This window comes from Mustela putorius, unplaced genomic scaffold, assembly GCF_011764305.1.
Source record: "Mustela putorius furo isolate JIRA1106 unplaced genomic scaffold, ASM1176430v1.1 tig00000430_pilon_pilon_pilon, whole genome shotgun sequence".
Lineage (NCBI taxonomy): Eukaryota > Metazoa > Chordata > Mammalia > Carnivora > Mustelidae > Mustela > Mustela putorius.
Window position 1 is genome coordinate 4,289,846 of NW_025421377.1, and position 15,863 is coordinate 4,305,708.

The 15,863-nt window shown below is 40.9% G+C and overlaps 1 protein-coding gene across 10 annotated transcripts in view; it reads right to left on the minus strand.

Annotated features, from left to right (window-relative positions):
- The window catches only part of FRYL (FRY like transcription coactivator), a 259,588-nt gene that overhangs the window by 53,905 nt on the left and 189,820 nt on the right, over window positions 1–15,863 (minus strand). For all 10 annotated transcript variants that reach the window (XM_045079730.1, XM_045079728.1, XM_045079729.1 and 7 more), the window contains 10 exons: window positions 14,945–15,099; window positions 14,481–14,580; window positions 12,310–12,478; window positions 9,724–9,986; window positions 8,599–8,739; window positions 5,307–5,475; window positions 3,375–3,459; window positions 2,515–2,627; window positions 1,409–1,559; window positions 640–743 (listed from right to left, as the gene is read on the minus strand). In XM_045079730.1, coding sequence (XP_044935665.1) covers window positions 640–743; window positions 1,409–1,559; window positions 2,515–2,627; window positions 3,375–3,459; window positions 5,307–5,475; window positions 8,599–8,739; window positions 9,724–9,986; window positions 12,310–12,478; window positions 14,481–14,580; window positions 14,945–15,099 — 1,450 coding nt within the window. The remainder of the gene's footprint in view (window positions 1–639; window positions 744–1,408; window positions 1,560–2,514; window positions 2,628–3,374; window positions 3,460–5,306; window positions 5,476–8,598; window positions 8,740–9,723; window positions 9,987–12,309; window positions 12,479–14,480; window positions 14,581–14,944; window positions 15,100–15,863) is intronic.

Below are 15,863 nucleotides of genomic sequence, written 5' to 3' on the forward strand. Positions count from 1 at the left end.
AAAATGAAAAAATTACTGTTACATAACACTGTATGTAAATGAATTTCATAAAGGCAAAGATTTTTGTGTCTAGTATAACGGAAAATCAGTACATGTTTGATTATCCAAGAAATGAATACATATATAAGTGTGCATATCAGGAAAACTGTGGAGAAGATGGCTACCTTGACCTGCTTCCGGAAGTCAATTCTAGGAGCATGAGAAGGACCGCAGACGGGATGGCCCCCATGTGTCTGTGACTGAGGGCCCAGTGGAGTTTCAATAATCAGGCTGCCCAAAATCCCATTCTTTTGGGAAACACTTAGAACCCATTTTAATTTTCCATTTACACTGGAAGTTTCCGGTTCCAGAGGTAAATTAACTTTACTCTTGGTATAGCTCCCGAATTTTTCCTGCTAGAGGGATTGTTTGTGAGCAGGAGAGGGGCCGCAGGACAGGAGTGGGAATGAGGACAGAAGACCTATTTGTGGTTAAGAGAGAGGTGAGGACTCAGTCCCTACTGGGCCATGAGAATCACTATAAAAGGCATCATGGAAATGATATACAACAGAACGACAGCACGAACACCAAAAAACCAGACTGTCTTTAAATTATTGTAGAAATATAATGTGACATTGAGTTAGAAGCAGTATTTATTACCTATAAAAATTGCATGAAGAAGAAGATGGAGGTAGCTTCCCCATTCCACCTTCACACTGTGATCAATGATCAGATCAGTCAAAAGGATCACGGCTATGTTACACCTGTGACAAATGAGAGTGCTATTAATGTTCTATCCGAGTCAACTTGGAGAAAATCTTACGCCAGTTACTTGAAGACTTTTTTAATAATGTATTTTATGGAAAAATACAACTTCTCAAGAAAAAAAGATGAAAGGAAATATAGCTGAAGAAACCATTAAGTGATAGTTTTAGAATAAAACATTACCTGCTAAGGGCTCCCCAAAGTCAAGGGCCATAATTTCTTCATCTTCAACCCTGACACCTAGCACACTGCTTGCCACATAGTAGGTGTTCAGTACGTGTCTGATACATTAATAAATTTTGAGAGAATGCGGTAACTGTTCTATTGTGATTTCGCTAAGTAGAATTCAGTTTTAACACAATTCAAAATAATAGTGCCTAGTGCCATAGAATATTTTTCAGATGTAGTAACTGGGTCCCAGAAAGGTCAAGTAACTATGCCAGACACCCAGAAAAGCAGCGGCAGAAGTAGATTTAATAGTATTAATTGTAAACAGAATTCTGAGTCTGTAGATTTCTTGAACTCTAAACACATGGATCTCATCTGTTGCAGTATCAAAAGAAAGAAATGGCTCTTATGCCGTGTTGTCAGATAGCAAAAAGAAAGCTGAAAGTGTTAAGCAGCGATTTGGCTCATATGAAATAGGAATGACGCTGTGGTCCACCTGTGAAGAGGTAATCCAGGTGATGACGTTTCAGGCAAGTAATCCACCAGTGGTGACCAGCAGCCTCCAGCTGGTGGGAAGGGTAGTGGCTCTCCTTGATTATGCTCCATCACTTTCAGTCGCCAATTAGAATAAAGTGGCATTGAATCACCTATCAAAATAAAATGATCTCATTTTCTACACCATCTATTTTCTGCCAACATAAGCAAACTCTAGTAAGACACCATCTATTTATAGCATTGGAAAGTGATAAGAAAATAACTTCCCACTCTTTTTTGACATAGGATTTGCTAGGAAGACCTGAGCACAACTATTGTCAAGTTAAGCAAATCAGGGACAGAAAGAACTATCCGTTTAGGTTCCATCGTTTACAGCAAAGCAAAACTACATTCGCACTCCGTTAGACTCCATAAGCGATGTCCAAGCCATGAACCCCATCAGAGGTGAAGCTGCCTTATAGCAAGGGCCTTCTGGTAAGTTACTCCGTTCTAAATTTCCCGAGATCGGGCCAACACAAACCGATGTAAAAGGAAATCTGCTTTACCGCAACGGGGCTGTAGGGTGCAGTGAAAAAATGACATCAGGAAATGTGAATTCTGTGTGACATGGGTAAGTCACTTAACCTCTCTGGACCTCAGTTCCATCATGTGCAAAGTGAGGAGATTGGACCAGATCATCTTCAGGATCCCTTCCCGGTCTGAAGGCTGGTGCCTCTATTCCACTCTCCCCCAGGGTTAAGAGGGAGACTTGGGTGGACATGCACTTTGTGACTGCAAGGGCGAATTTTCCAGTAAAATGTGAATCCACAGAGAAAGAGCAAACCTGGTAGAAAAAGCAGGCTGTAGCCAGTGTCTACGGTGCTTCTCGAGAACCAATTCTTATGTTCCTTTTGATTTATCTATAAGGGAACCTGTGCTTTGAAAACAAATCTCCCCCATTCGTGCTGCTGCTTAAAATCAGGACATTTAGGATTATGTTGGAACACCATCAGTGGCACTTAAATACTCCTCTTAAAAACAATTTATCAGAAAAATATATTCACTGGCATCAACATAATAATACACCTCGCCATTATAGTCATTAAAAAAACATGTGGAATTTATTACTTTTTTCTTCTTCATAAGATCCTCCCGAGCTGCTACTGTATCGAGATTCTAGTCTGTGATGCTGACGATTTAAGTGACTGCTTAGTCCACTGTAGATGTCAAGGTGCACATAGCTATGGGATTGATGGTCACAGTTAGTCACAGTTCATGGTAAAATGGTATTTGTACTTTCACTTTCTATGTTTAAAATAGAACACAGTACATAAAATACTGACAAAAGCTTCCTAGGATATATCCTAATTTCCACCATATAGTTCAAAAGCTTAAGCTTTTTTTTTTTTTTTTAATATTTTGTTTATTTGCCAGCAAAAGAGAGAGAGAGAGAGAGAGCACAAGTAGCAGAGCTGCAGGCAGAAGGAGAGGGAGAAGCAGGCTCCCTGTTGAGCAGGGAGCCCAACGTGGGGCTCGATCCCAGGACTCCAGGATCAAGACCTAAGCGGAAGGCAGACGCTTAACTGACTGAGCCATCCAGGTGCCCCAAGCTTAAGCTTTTAAGTCAATTATTTCTACCTGAAGACTTTTCTTAAACTGTCGTGGTAATAATGCTCTGGTGAAACCCAGTTTATTAAAAACAGACAGAGTATACAGCCATTTAGAAAGCTCTAAAAATGCAGACAACACAAAAAGACTGGACATGATCTACTCATCCATTAGAGCACATAAAAGAATCTAGCACATCAGCATTCTGATGATGAAACAGTCATGGTGGAAAATTTCCACAACGGAAATATATTTCTTCACTAGAATTTTGAAATATACATTCAATGAAACATACATTGCAATGCAGAAATGATCATTTATTCTGGTGCTCACAGTATCTGTCAACCTGAAAGGCTACTGAAGAACACAAAGGTACTTACCTCTCTTCAATACTCTCTTTTATGGGCTTATTATCAGGATTGCCATCTATGGGAGCTACCATTGTATTGCTACTGGAAGTAGTTCCTGCAATCAGAAATGAAACATTATCTGGGAGCTTAAAGCCTGGGATAACTTAATAAGAACAAAAGATTTCAAAATTACAGATGTTAAAACTCCACTAAAATGAGAGCAAGGTGATTTTTCAAAAGAAATGTACTCATAATGACCAAGAGGGAAAGGAGACAACAGCAACCAAAGTTTAGAAGCTTGAAAACAAAGGGACAAGAAGCAAGTCAGCTTTGAGAAGGCTGAATCCTAAGCTGGTAGTGGGGGAAACCAAGAAGCATTCATATCTTTATTGCTGAACCTCCCAAAGACTCAGGCATTAGCAGCACTGAGTATCTCTGGGTGTAGAGGTTAGAAATGTTACTAAAATAGCGGGCTTGGTTGAAAATCTATTTCAGAAGTAGTTGGTCCCCAAGATCTATGCCCCTCCACCTCCAGAAGTCTTTTTTTTTTTCAACTTTACTTATTTAAGTAATTTCTACACCCAACATGGGCCTCGAATTTAAGACCCTGAGATCAAGAGTTGCATGTTCTTCCAACTGAGCCAGCCAGATGCCCCCAGGATTCTTTTCTGATAACAGTAAATCAAAGATTTCTGGACTAAAGCACATTATTTACAGCGGAAAGAGGAAGAACTTCATTGAGAATAGGGGGATTGAGGGAAAATACACACGCGAAAACTTGAGATGGTATCCCTTTGAAAGCTTCTCACCCCCCTGGGCTACCAGAAGGCATGAAGACAACGTTGTGTGTACATGCATGTCTATCTATGGATTCTATGTATATGTACGTACACACAGCCCTCCACACTCTACTTTGGGTAGATGACTAGTAGAGTTTTGTCTGGGTAACTGGATTAGTCCAAGAGAAGAGACCTACAGACACTTTCATCAGTGAAATCATCACACAACAAATGACAAAGTCAACAAGCTCCATATATACCTACAAAATATCCAATCAACTTTTTAATATTCTACTCTTTATCAAAAAGTACAGATCTCGAATCGGTAGGCTTTTGAGGAAAGCTTTTACCAAGACAAATCAAAACAGAGCAATATAGAGAAAACAGGCTCTTCTGCAGGGAGAAGAAAATTAATTATAGATGACAGTCCAACCATGAAACATGAATAAGGTGCTCCTAAAAAAAATTCATTAAAAAATAAACTCTATGGAATTAACATTCTGACAGATATGAAAAACTCAAGGAAGTGTTATCAGAAATCCCTTAGAAAGCAGAGCAAAAGGAGCTAAGAGATGAAAATAGATGACAAGAAATAAATTATGAAATATTTCTAATTACACAGATGTTATTAACATGCCAGAAACATTTCATAGAAACTGAGTGACAAAGAACTTCACAGAAACATAATCTAAAATAGTCCTGATATTACACTGATTTTCAGAGGTAATTCTTCCCTCAGGGATGTAGTTTCTGCAACTGAAAATATTACTGTGATTATATCTGTATATACATATAACAGTCACATGACTGGACATTAGGTATCATATATGCCCAAATAATTATAATACGAAATTACAGAGTAGGTCAATAAGTAAGCCTTTTCTATATTTAAGATACTAATTATACTTATTTTAAAAATGCTTGCAGTATGAGGGTATATAAATCTATATTCCAGTTCCACACACGTATGTGTAAGTCTGTTTCCCTCTATAATACTAAGAACCCTTTCGCGGTCCAACTTCACTTATGTGAGGTTTACGAAGTCCTGTCAAGTTGGTCCCCACACGGGACTCACGATGGCTTTTGTTTCCTGACGCTGTTGAAAGCAAAGGCCCGCTGAGCTGAACAGTTAAATAAAGCTTCCCTTCGGAGACCAAGGGGTCGGTTTTAAGGGACTTCTTACCTGAGGTGACGGAAGGGATTTTGCAGCTGGAAGTGATGCGGTAGTAGGGGGGGTTATCCATGTGAGTGACGCCTGAGCTGACGGGGTCGGTCAGCTGGAGCTCACTCACCAGCTCTTCCAGCAACTGCATGGTTTTGTCTCTACCTAAATAGACAATAACTTTCTTCACCTGTCACAAGAGAAAACGGTTCAGAAGAGAAAAAGGACAATTTTTCTTTCATAAATTGGCTCTCGAAGCAGATTTTATCAGGTAAGATCTATTCGAAATGGTATTTAAATAAGCCCAACTTAAATCTGAACATCGATTGGCAGTAAGACGTTAGTGGGCTTTATAAAGACGGTGTTCCCTGGCCCTCAGTGTTAGATTTAATCGGGATGACTTGACTGCTTAACGGTCTCCACATTATCTACTTCCTTACTATTCTGCTTTTTTTTTTTTTAAGAAAAGCAAAAGATAACTGCTTTCCTATAAATCAGTGTCTTTTTAATGGAGAGATTTCAATTAATAATAGCATCCCAACGTTCCCCTTAGACTTCAAACACAGGATTTTTTATTCTGCTTCCCCTACTAAGACTCCGTATTTAACCCAGCAGGTGCAGAGCAGTGATTACAAACAGAACTGGAGCTGAACTAGAACCCAGACCACACAGCGCGGACTGGGGTGTAGACACTTGGTAGCTATGCGACTGCACAGTTACTCTCGGTTTTCTCTTCTGCAGAATGGGGACAACGACACCTACTTCGTAGAGTTGTTAGGATTAAGTAAATTTAAGAATGCACTTTAAACATGCCTAGTACATAGTATGAGTTAAATAAGTGGGAAAAAAAAATTTCAGCAGTATGCATTCTGTCTTAGTAATAAGTATTAATGAATATGTTACAATACTAATTAATCAGCCTCTTTTTTTCTTTGTACTTCAATCCTTGCAGCTTAAAAAATGTGGTCTTGCCAGCACAGGCATCATCATGGGGGTTGGGGGGGAGAGGGAGCTGCTAGAAATACAGGATCTTGGGCCCCACCCTCACCCCCCGCAGCCAGAACCAGATACCCTGGTGATTCACCAACCCACAGACAACTGGGCAACTCTGCTTTACGTGACCCCAGGTTAAATCTTATTTATTTTTTTTAGGACTGATTGATTGATTTTTAGAGAGAGTGGGGAGGGACAGAGGGAGAGGAGAAAAAGCAGCTCAAGGAGACTCCCCCTGAATGTGGAGCCCAACTCGGGGCCCATCCCAGGACCCCAAGATCATGACCTGAGCCCAAATCAAGACTTGGGTGCTTAACCAAATGAGCCACCTAGGCGCCCCTCCCTGGGCAAACTTTTTTTTTTTTTTTTAAGGATTTTTATTTATTAATTGACAGAGAGATCACAAGTAGGCAGAAAGGCAGGCAGAGAGAGGGGGAAGAAGGCTCCCTGTTGAGCAGAGAGCCCGATGCTGGGCTCGATCCCAGGACCCTGGGATCATGACCTGAGCTGAAGGCAGAGGCTTAGCCCACTGAGCCACCCAGGTGTCCCACCCCACCCTTAGAATATGCTTTATCATATCATACCAGCAATCTTATAAAGATTACCCATTGATAACCGACCTACACACACCTCTGTCTCTATCCAAACTGCTTTAACTCTTTGCTAAGTCTCTGTTCTCAGACTCAGTCACCTCCTGACCCTGCTAGATGCATTCCTGCCTCTGTGCCTTTAATCCGTCTGACTGTGAGAAAGCAGCCAGTCTTCTCCACAAAGTGGGAATTCACTCTACTAAGTGACGGGGAGCTAAGAGCTGCCCAACGTTGAAGAAGTTACTCTTCTCTCTGCCCTGTTTTATTCATCCATAGAACTGCCGTAATCTTCACACTCATGGATCTAAGAATCCAATGGAACAATGTAGATGAGGTGCTTATGCCATGCCTGGCCTAGAATAAGCGAATAAGAATGAAAATTGAGAAATTATGATGGTCATTAAAAATAGCTCCTTTTTTAAGTTCCTGGCAAATGGTTATTCCCTGAATTTCATCTTGGCTTCTTGGCATTATTACTTCAGCCTGTTTCTTCTTTCAGCCCAACTCACACATCCTTCCATCCAATTACAGGTCCCTTCTATATGCCAGGCACTAGTCCAGGCTCTGGGAAGACAGCAGTAGATACAGAGCTGTGTGGAGGTCGGTTATCAATGGGTAATCATTGTAAGATTTCTGGTATGATATAATAAAGCATATTTTAAGATCTGCCCAGGGATGGGGCGCCTGGGTGGCTCAGTCAGTTAAGTACCCAACTCTTGATCTGGGCTCAGGTCATGATTTTAGGGTCCTGCCTGACATCAGTGTATGCACACACAAGTGTGCGCTGGTCCGCCTGTGTGCCTCCAGTCGAACCTTCATGTTTCACATTCTCGTGTAACTCTCCACCTGAGCAGATGTAAGCAACGCTACCCCTCTAGAGGGTAAAGACTGTGACAGTCTTCATGGCATACCTCTTCCTATGCTCCCCCCGGCTTCTGGAAGCCATCGGCACCATTCCACAGGCACTGAGCTCTCACTCACCATACTGATCTCCTATCTAGCTCCTGCCTAGCAGAAAGCATGAACATTCTCAATTTTTTTGGTCTCACTTCTAGATGACTTCCCCTCGGGGATCATCTCTACTCATCCCAGAGAGCTACGGTTTCTCGGTTATTCATGCTCAGTACCCTGCAATTTTCCTCTGTAGCCCTGATCAAGACTGCACTGTATTAACTTACTGGTTTACTCATTAAATACACTAGGCGGAGGTTCAAAGAATAAAATCTCCATCAGCCATTGGACTGAAATGCTCAGAATCTAGAAGAGCAACTGGCCTGTAGTCAAGGCCAGACGACAGCGGTTGAATGAAGCAACAGACAAAGGCATGTGCTGATTCCCAGGTGGGGCCTACTCTGGGCCTTTGCTTCTGCTGCTCTCCTGCTGCCCACATTCTGGTACTACAAGAAACCAGGTATGTATTACTTTAAAAAAATGGTAATAGGGGTACCTGGGTGGCTCAATGGGTTAAAGCTTCTGCCTTTGGCTCAGGTCATGATCCCAGCATCCTGGGATCGAGGCCCACATCAGACTCTCTGCTTGGTGGGAGCCTGCTTCCCCCCCCTACCTCTGCCTGCCTGCCCCTCTGCCTACTTGTGATCTCTGTCAAAGTTACAAAAAAAAAAAAAAAAAAAAAAAGAAAAAAGAAAAAAGAATCTAAGCCACACACACAAAATAATAATAATAATAATAATAATAATAATAATAATAATTAAATGAACCTGAATACATACGTAAGGCAAGAGGCTTGGTTCACTATTCACTCCACAAATACTGATCAGAAAGTGCAAAATGATTTTCAGGTTTTTCGGCCAGCCGTCTGCAAGCGTGGTCCACACATTCTCCACCTCCGACCAGGCCAGCTCGTCCCCATACTAGATGTAGGACACACACCACACATTTCAGTGATGAGTGCGTATTCAGTACCCAACTTTGTCACACCGTGAAATATTAGAAAATTGTGTTTTTAGAGACAGCTTTAATCTTTTCCATCCTCTAGAGGAATAAACATTTCTTTAAATCTAAACATAAACATTAATCATATATGATTCTCTCTCCTCCCTTCAAGACCATATCCTGTATCCAATGAGAAGTGTTTTAAGGGAAGGAATTTGGTTCTTTTCAGACCATTATCTGTTTGGTTATCACAGGATGATCTGATCTCTTCACCTATTTCTACCCTTTATGATTCCTCTTAATAGTTCTGTGCAGCATACTGGGTATTTACCCTAAAGATACAAATGTAGTGATCCGAAGGGGCACCTGCACCCCAATGTTTATAGCAGCAGTGTCCACAATAGCCAAACTATGGGAAGAGCCTAGATGTCCATCAACAGATGAATGGATAAAGAAGATGCAGTATATATATACAATGGAATACTATGCAGCCATCAACCCCCGCCCCTGAAATCTTGCCATTTGCAATGACATGGATGGAACTAGAGTGTATTATGCTAAGCGAAGTAAGTCAATCAGAGAAAGACAATTATCATAGGATCCCTCTGATATGAGGAATTTCAAAGGCAGGGAGTGGGGTTGTGGGGGGCAGGGAGGAAATAATGAAATAAGATTGGATCAGGAGGGAGGGGGACAAACCATAAGAGACTCTTAATCTCATGAAACAAACTGGGGGTTGCTGGGGGCTGGCGGGGAGAGGAATAGGGTGGCTGGGTTATGGACATTGGGGAAGGTATGTGCTATGATGAGTGCTATGAAATGTGTAAGCCTGATGATTCACAGACCTGTACCCCTGGGGCAAAGAACACATTATATGTTAATACAAAAAAAATATTTAAAAAATGGACAAACCAAAAAAAAATAGTTCTGCACAGCAACTGTGAACACCAACCCCACTTTACCTTCGCTGTCATGTACATTAGATTGTTCAAAACCATCGCAGTGGCTTGTGGAGAGCCCCAGCCTTCTCCTCGCAACCAGCGCCTGCTGGTCACCATGAGCTCTCGGTCTTTTAAGGAGTCGTCTTCCTCATCTTCATCATGTCGCCTTGCTGTGGGCAGAGGTTTCAGATCAACCAACTCAATGTTGTTCATCCAGGGTAAGAGATAGTGCAGCATGACTTGCCTCCCGGCAGGGTGAGCGGTCTGAATTCTCTGGCTTATCTCTGCAATTAAAAACAAGCCGAAAGAGGGAACAACCGGCATCATTTCTGTTTCCTTTGATTTGTAATTACCTCTGGTATGAAATGAAAGACCTGGAGCTCCGAAAGTAGCTGAATGAAGAGATCCTAACTGGGGGAGGCAGCGGTGGTATGTGTGGGAGCGGGGGGGGCCCCCCAGCGATGGCAGTGACCTCCCTCACGGAGACAGGGTCTCTTGAGGAGGTGGCCTGGGAACACGAATATTTAAGATAGAAGAAAAGAATCCATCAAAAGTGACAGAAAAGGAACATCTCACAGCAGAAGGAAAACCAGGAAACATTAAATTTCTAGAAATCATGAGAGCTCAGGATTTAAAGAAATGTAAGGTGACTAACATCAATTGCTTGGCAAAGTAGCCAACAGATTGAAGACCAAAAGCTGCTGATTAGGGTTAGCAGTGAGGAGTCTTCAGTAACTTTACGGAGAAGAAACTCACACTGATGGAGTGTGAAGGTCATTTGTGAAGATGCGTAAGGGACAAAGTGAATGTGGACACTCAAGGCGGGTAAAGGGGCTGGGGGACGGGTCAGAAGTGGGTGTACAGGAAGAAAACAATGAGAAGAGCCAGGGAGCTGAAAAACATTTAAAGATCACCACAATTGGTCCCAGAGAAAGGAAGGAGCAGGACCCGCAAATTTCAAAGTGGGCAACGTTTCTACTAATAGCCTTCCCCACACAATCCCTAACAAACACTCTGCTCATCTTACCCTGGAAGCAGTAAAAGTGAAAACTGCACTGAGGAGGTTTACAGGCTGTATTTTGGTTTAGAACAGACCATTTTCAGCAAAGGAGTTATAATTAGCAGGTCCTAACGGCAAGACTAACTGAAGTGAAGGACGAGGCGACTGAGCTGTGGGCGTGCTCTCCACAAGTCCCGGCTGACATCCCCCATTCCCACCAATTTCTTGGGCTCTGAGACTCAGCTGGACTCTTCTGCTTTCTGTGTGGGAGCCCTGAGAAGCAGCCCAGGAGCAGAATCAGGGATCCTGGCAGCCACTGCTTTGCACCGATGACCATCCACCACTGATCCCGAAAGGGCTAACAGGACTCTGGGCATTATGAAAAGGGAAGAGGCATGATCACTGCCATCTACCAGTGCAAACCAGACAGGTAAACTGCTTTAAGAACTGTTAGAAGGATTGACATAGGCTTTTCCCTGTTCAGGATAGTGAGAGATGGGAAACTATTTCTACTGCTGAAATGGGCGCCGTGGAAAGATGCTCCAAGAAGGCTAACTAAGGTCATTAAATCTTGAGATCAAATGAAAGAAAGAACCACAGCAGAATCTTGTCATCTCCTGGATGGCCATTTCGGTGCATGTTCAATTCTCAGGTTAAGATAAGATCTCGCGGCAAGTGAAAGCAGAAAAACTACTGAGGTGTGCTGTGTTAAAATTAAATCTTCAGTAGAAGGATAAAGCACTCTAGGAACACTTACAATAGTACGTTCATCGAGTGGACGGTTAAACTAGATTTTAAACAAAAAACTGTCTTAAATCTGAGTCCTGGGAGATGCAGATAAAGAGGGTATCTTGCCTGGCACATAGTGCTGCTGTTCTGGAAGCCCCTGGAAGGAACTGTCATTTGTCCAAGGAAAGGAAATGGGAACAGAAAGCAATGTGGAATCCTAGTAATAGGTTTTTGTTTTTAAGATTTTATTTATTTATTTGACACAGAGAGAGCGATCACAAGTTGGCAGAGAAGCAGGCAGAGAGAGAGGGGGAAGCAGGCTCCCTACTGAGCAGAGAGCCCGATCTGGGGCTCAATCCCAGGACCCCAAGATCATGACCTGAGCCAAAGGCAGAGGCTTAACCCATTGAGCCACCCAGGTGCCCCCTTAGCAATAGTTTTGCTCTAAGCAGTGCAGGATCTTTCCCTATGATGAGAGGTGTTACTTATGGAAAGAGACCTGTATCTTTATCGCTGCCTTATCGCTGCCCATTTCCATTATTAAAGAAGACCGATACACAAGATGAAGTACGTACTAGAAGATTTAGAAAGTTCTGTGTCTATCAAAGAAACATTTTTAAGTTGTATGTGAAGCCCTCCCCCACTCGGGGTAGAGAAGGGAAGGTAAAGTACGAAGCCTTGGAAAGACTACATTAATAAGAAATCTACCACGAAAGATTAGTATTACATGTTCTTACTAAAGGAAAAAAATTATTTTCTTACATAAAGACATGTTCTGTTTTGAATCAACCTCAAATTTCTTATATTTAAATTTCCTACAAGTAGTTTTTTAGAAATGACTGCTAAAGAAAACCCACGGACAAGTTCAACAGTCATACCTGAGAATATGGCGAGAGTTAGTTCAGGATAAGCCCTTGCTAACTCCTCGGACAACTGATAATATGAAACAGAGTACAGGTGCGGCAGAGGAGACAGCTGGCTGAGGACTCCATCTGTTCTCTGAACTTCCAATTTGTGGGCATAGCGAAACATCTTCGGTTCCAGGATCTGCAGGAATGTAGATGCGAGATTTTATGAGTCCTCTGAATTTCAGCCATAACTGTAAAATAAAATCTTCTAAGAATTATTCCAGCTCAAAAGTTACATGGTTATGCATACTGTAGAGTATTTCAGAGGTTAATTTCTAATTCCCAGGAATGTTTGCAAAAGATCTTTAACTGTTCGGGAGGCTTTACACTCCTTGTGCTTAATGCCACTGGTTTGGGTTAGGAGCATTGTCTGAAAATGACTTTAGCAACTTGCAATTACTTGAAGAAGATTTGCCACTTTACATTTCAAAAACAGGATTATATAAAACATGTATATGTGAAAAAAAATCCTCAAACAGGTCTTGGTTAAATAAAGATTAAATATGGACTATGAGCTAAAAATTATTTTAACGTTATACCAAGTAAATATACAGCACTGAACTTTCTTCATAATTAATAAATCCATGAGGGTATAATTCCCAAGATGGGGGCTACTAGCATCAGTACCACTAGTCAAACCCTCTGGAAAAATCAGCATCTACTTGAATCTCATTCTTAACTTGGTTAAGAGGGAAGAACCTCATCCTATTATCAATTAGTTAGATACTATATAATAATAACTGTATAATAATGTCTATTACACAATAATGTATAGCAACTGTATAATAATAACTGTAAAATCTCCATGCTTGGTAAGTTAACTTTCTAGGTTATTTTTCTAGGTCTAATAAAAAAAATTACACAAGCATATCATAAAAGGGCTGATTACTTTTTACTTGATTCTCAAAAAAAACCTTTGGCTCACAATATTCTTCTCTGCTGGACAGAGATAGTTCTAGGCACATGGAAGTCCTAACCACTCCATTTTCATTTGAAATGAACACACAGGCGCATACGTGTGTGTATGTCGGAGGAGATCCATAAGCCCTTTGAATACACTTCTGAATAGTCTGTATTTTTGTGTTTTTTTTAAATAATTTTTAATTTTTTTTATAAACATATAATGTATTATTAGCCCCAGGGGTACAGGTCTGTGCATCGCCAGGTTTACACACTTCACAGCACTCACCATAGCACATACCTTCCCCAATGTCCATAATCCCACCACCCTCTCCCTACCCCACTGCCCCCCCCCGGCAACCCTCAGTTTGTTTTGTGAGGTTAAGAGTCTTATGGTTTGTCTCCCTCCTGATCCCATTTTGTTTCATTTGTGAATAGTTTGTATTATTTCCAGACTTAAGTGACCCATATTATCTTGGTAGCCTTTTTTTTTTTTTAAGATTTATTTATTGATTTATTTGACAGAGACAGAGAGAGAACACAAGTAAGGGGAGCAGTAGGCAGAGATGGAGGAAGAGGCAGACTCCCCACAGAGCGGGGAGTCAGATATGGGGCTCAATCCCATGACCCTGGGATCATGACCTGAGCCCGAGGTAGATGCTTAACTGACCTAGCCACCCAGGCATCTCTTCCCTTTGTCCTCTATTTTTTTTTTTTTTTTTTTTTACGATTTATTTATTTATTTGACAAAGAGAGATCACAAGTAGGTAGAGAGGCGGAGAGAGAGGAAGGGAAGCAGGCTCCCTGCTGAGCAGAGAGCCCAATGTGGGACTCGACCCCGGAATCCTGAGATCATGACTTGAACCGAAGGCAGAGACTTTAACCCACTGAGCCACCCAGACACCCTCTTTGTCCTCTATTTTTAATGATAACAGGAATTGGTGCCATGCCTCCCTATTAAAAATAAAGCCCAGGGGCGCCTGGCTGGCACAGTCTGTTAAGCGACCAACTCTTGGTTTCAGCTCAGCTTGTGATCTCAGGGTCATGAGATTATGCCCTGTGTTGGGCTTTGCACGGAGCACAAAGTCTGCGAGAGTTTCTCTCTCCCTCCCCCTTTGCCCCTCCCTGCCCCACGCTCTCTCTATCTAATAAATAAATCTTAAAAAAAGAAAAGTCTAAATATTTATATGCTTCATTAAATCATCAATAACTTATATTTTAACTAACATTTGCTTACAAACCTGTAAAAGTTGCATAGCAACTTCATAGATACTTCGAGAAGAATCAGCTGCTTTAAACAGTATCAGATTTAGGAGCATCACTGTGTCACACTGATAATCCCTAGGGATAAATTTTACATGTTAGAGAAATTTTAGAGGCTTTCACATCATTCATAAATACGATATACAAAGGGCAAGGCTGCAGACATCAAGTGTTGAGCCTATGGCTAGGTGGGGTTTTTTTGTTTTGCTTTGTTTTTTTGCTTTTTTGTTTTTGTTTTTTTTTAAAAGGCAAAAGGTACGCAACAGATGCACGGTGGTCATTATTGTTATTCTGGTTAAATTTCATTAAAGCTCAAGGAAAGAAAACACTGGTTTCTTAGTATTTCTGACTTCAAAAGGAAACATTTAAAAACAAAAAGAAAGAAAGAAGGAAACAAACAAACAAAAGCTAACTAAAATATGGAAGACAGTATGTAGGGTACCTGTTCTGGAATACGTTAGCTATGGCTTTAAAGCAGCCGGCTGCCACTCTCTTGGAACCAGTGTAACATCGATCCACAGCCCAGTACATCAGGTTGCTCTGGTCCGGGTTCAGTTCCAGCAGTAATGTAACTGCCTCACAGCCCAACTGGTGAACCTACGTCAAGGTCACAACAATGCCCAGGACAAAAAAATTTATATATACAATATATACAGTATATATACTATATATATAGATAATAGTATACATAGTATAGTTCATATATTTAGCAATATCGTATATATGCATTTTTGTATTTATAGTGTGTATATATAGTATATATACTATATATTGTATATATAGTATATATACTATACCCGTAATATAGTATATATATTTACTATATTTAAGCACAAAACTCAGTCTCCTTTTGTTCAAGTCCTTCTCATTTTATTCAGCCAAAAGAAAAAAAAATGACATGGATAAATTATACTTGGTCTTTTGCTTTTTATACAAGACTCTAAGTAGTACAATTCTCTCCTCCAGCAGAGCCCTGAAGGCGGCTGATGAGTATGAACAGTGATTAAGTGCTTTCAGAAAAGTGAGTTATTAACCTCTCCAGTTATTTTTATCAAGCTTTATTCTTGTTTTTGATAACCCAATAGAAAAATTATTTGGAGGGGAAAAAAAATAAGTCTTATTTTAAATTGTGAAGTCTGGGCATGCACAGGAGGGGAGTGAGGAAAAGGGAAGGCAAGAAAGATTAATTGGAGAGTGGTCAAAAAGATGATATTAAACATAACAAATAACACATTTCTTCTGTGGAGCTCAACGTATTGTATATTAATATTTTATTTACAGATCTAGAACTCTCTCGCGAGACAACCACATTAATCATATAATACAAAAGGGAAATTAACATTATTTAAACAAGTAATAAA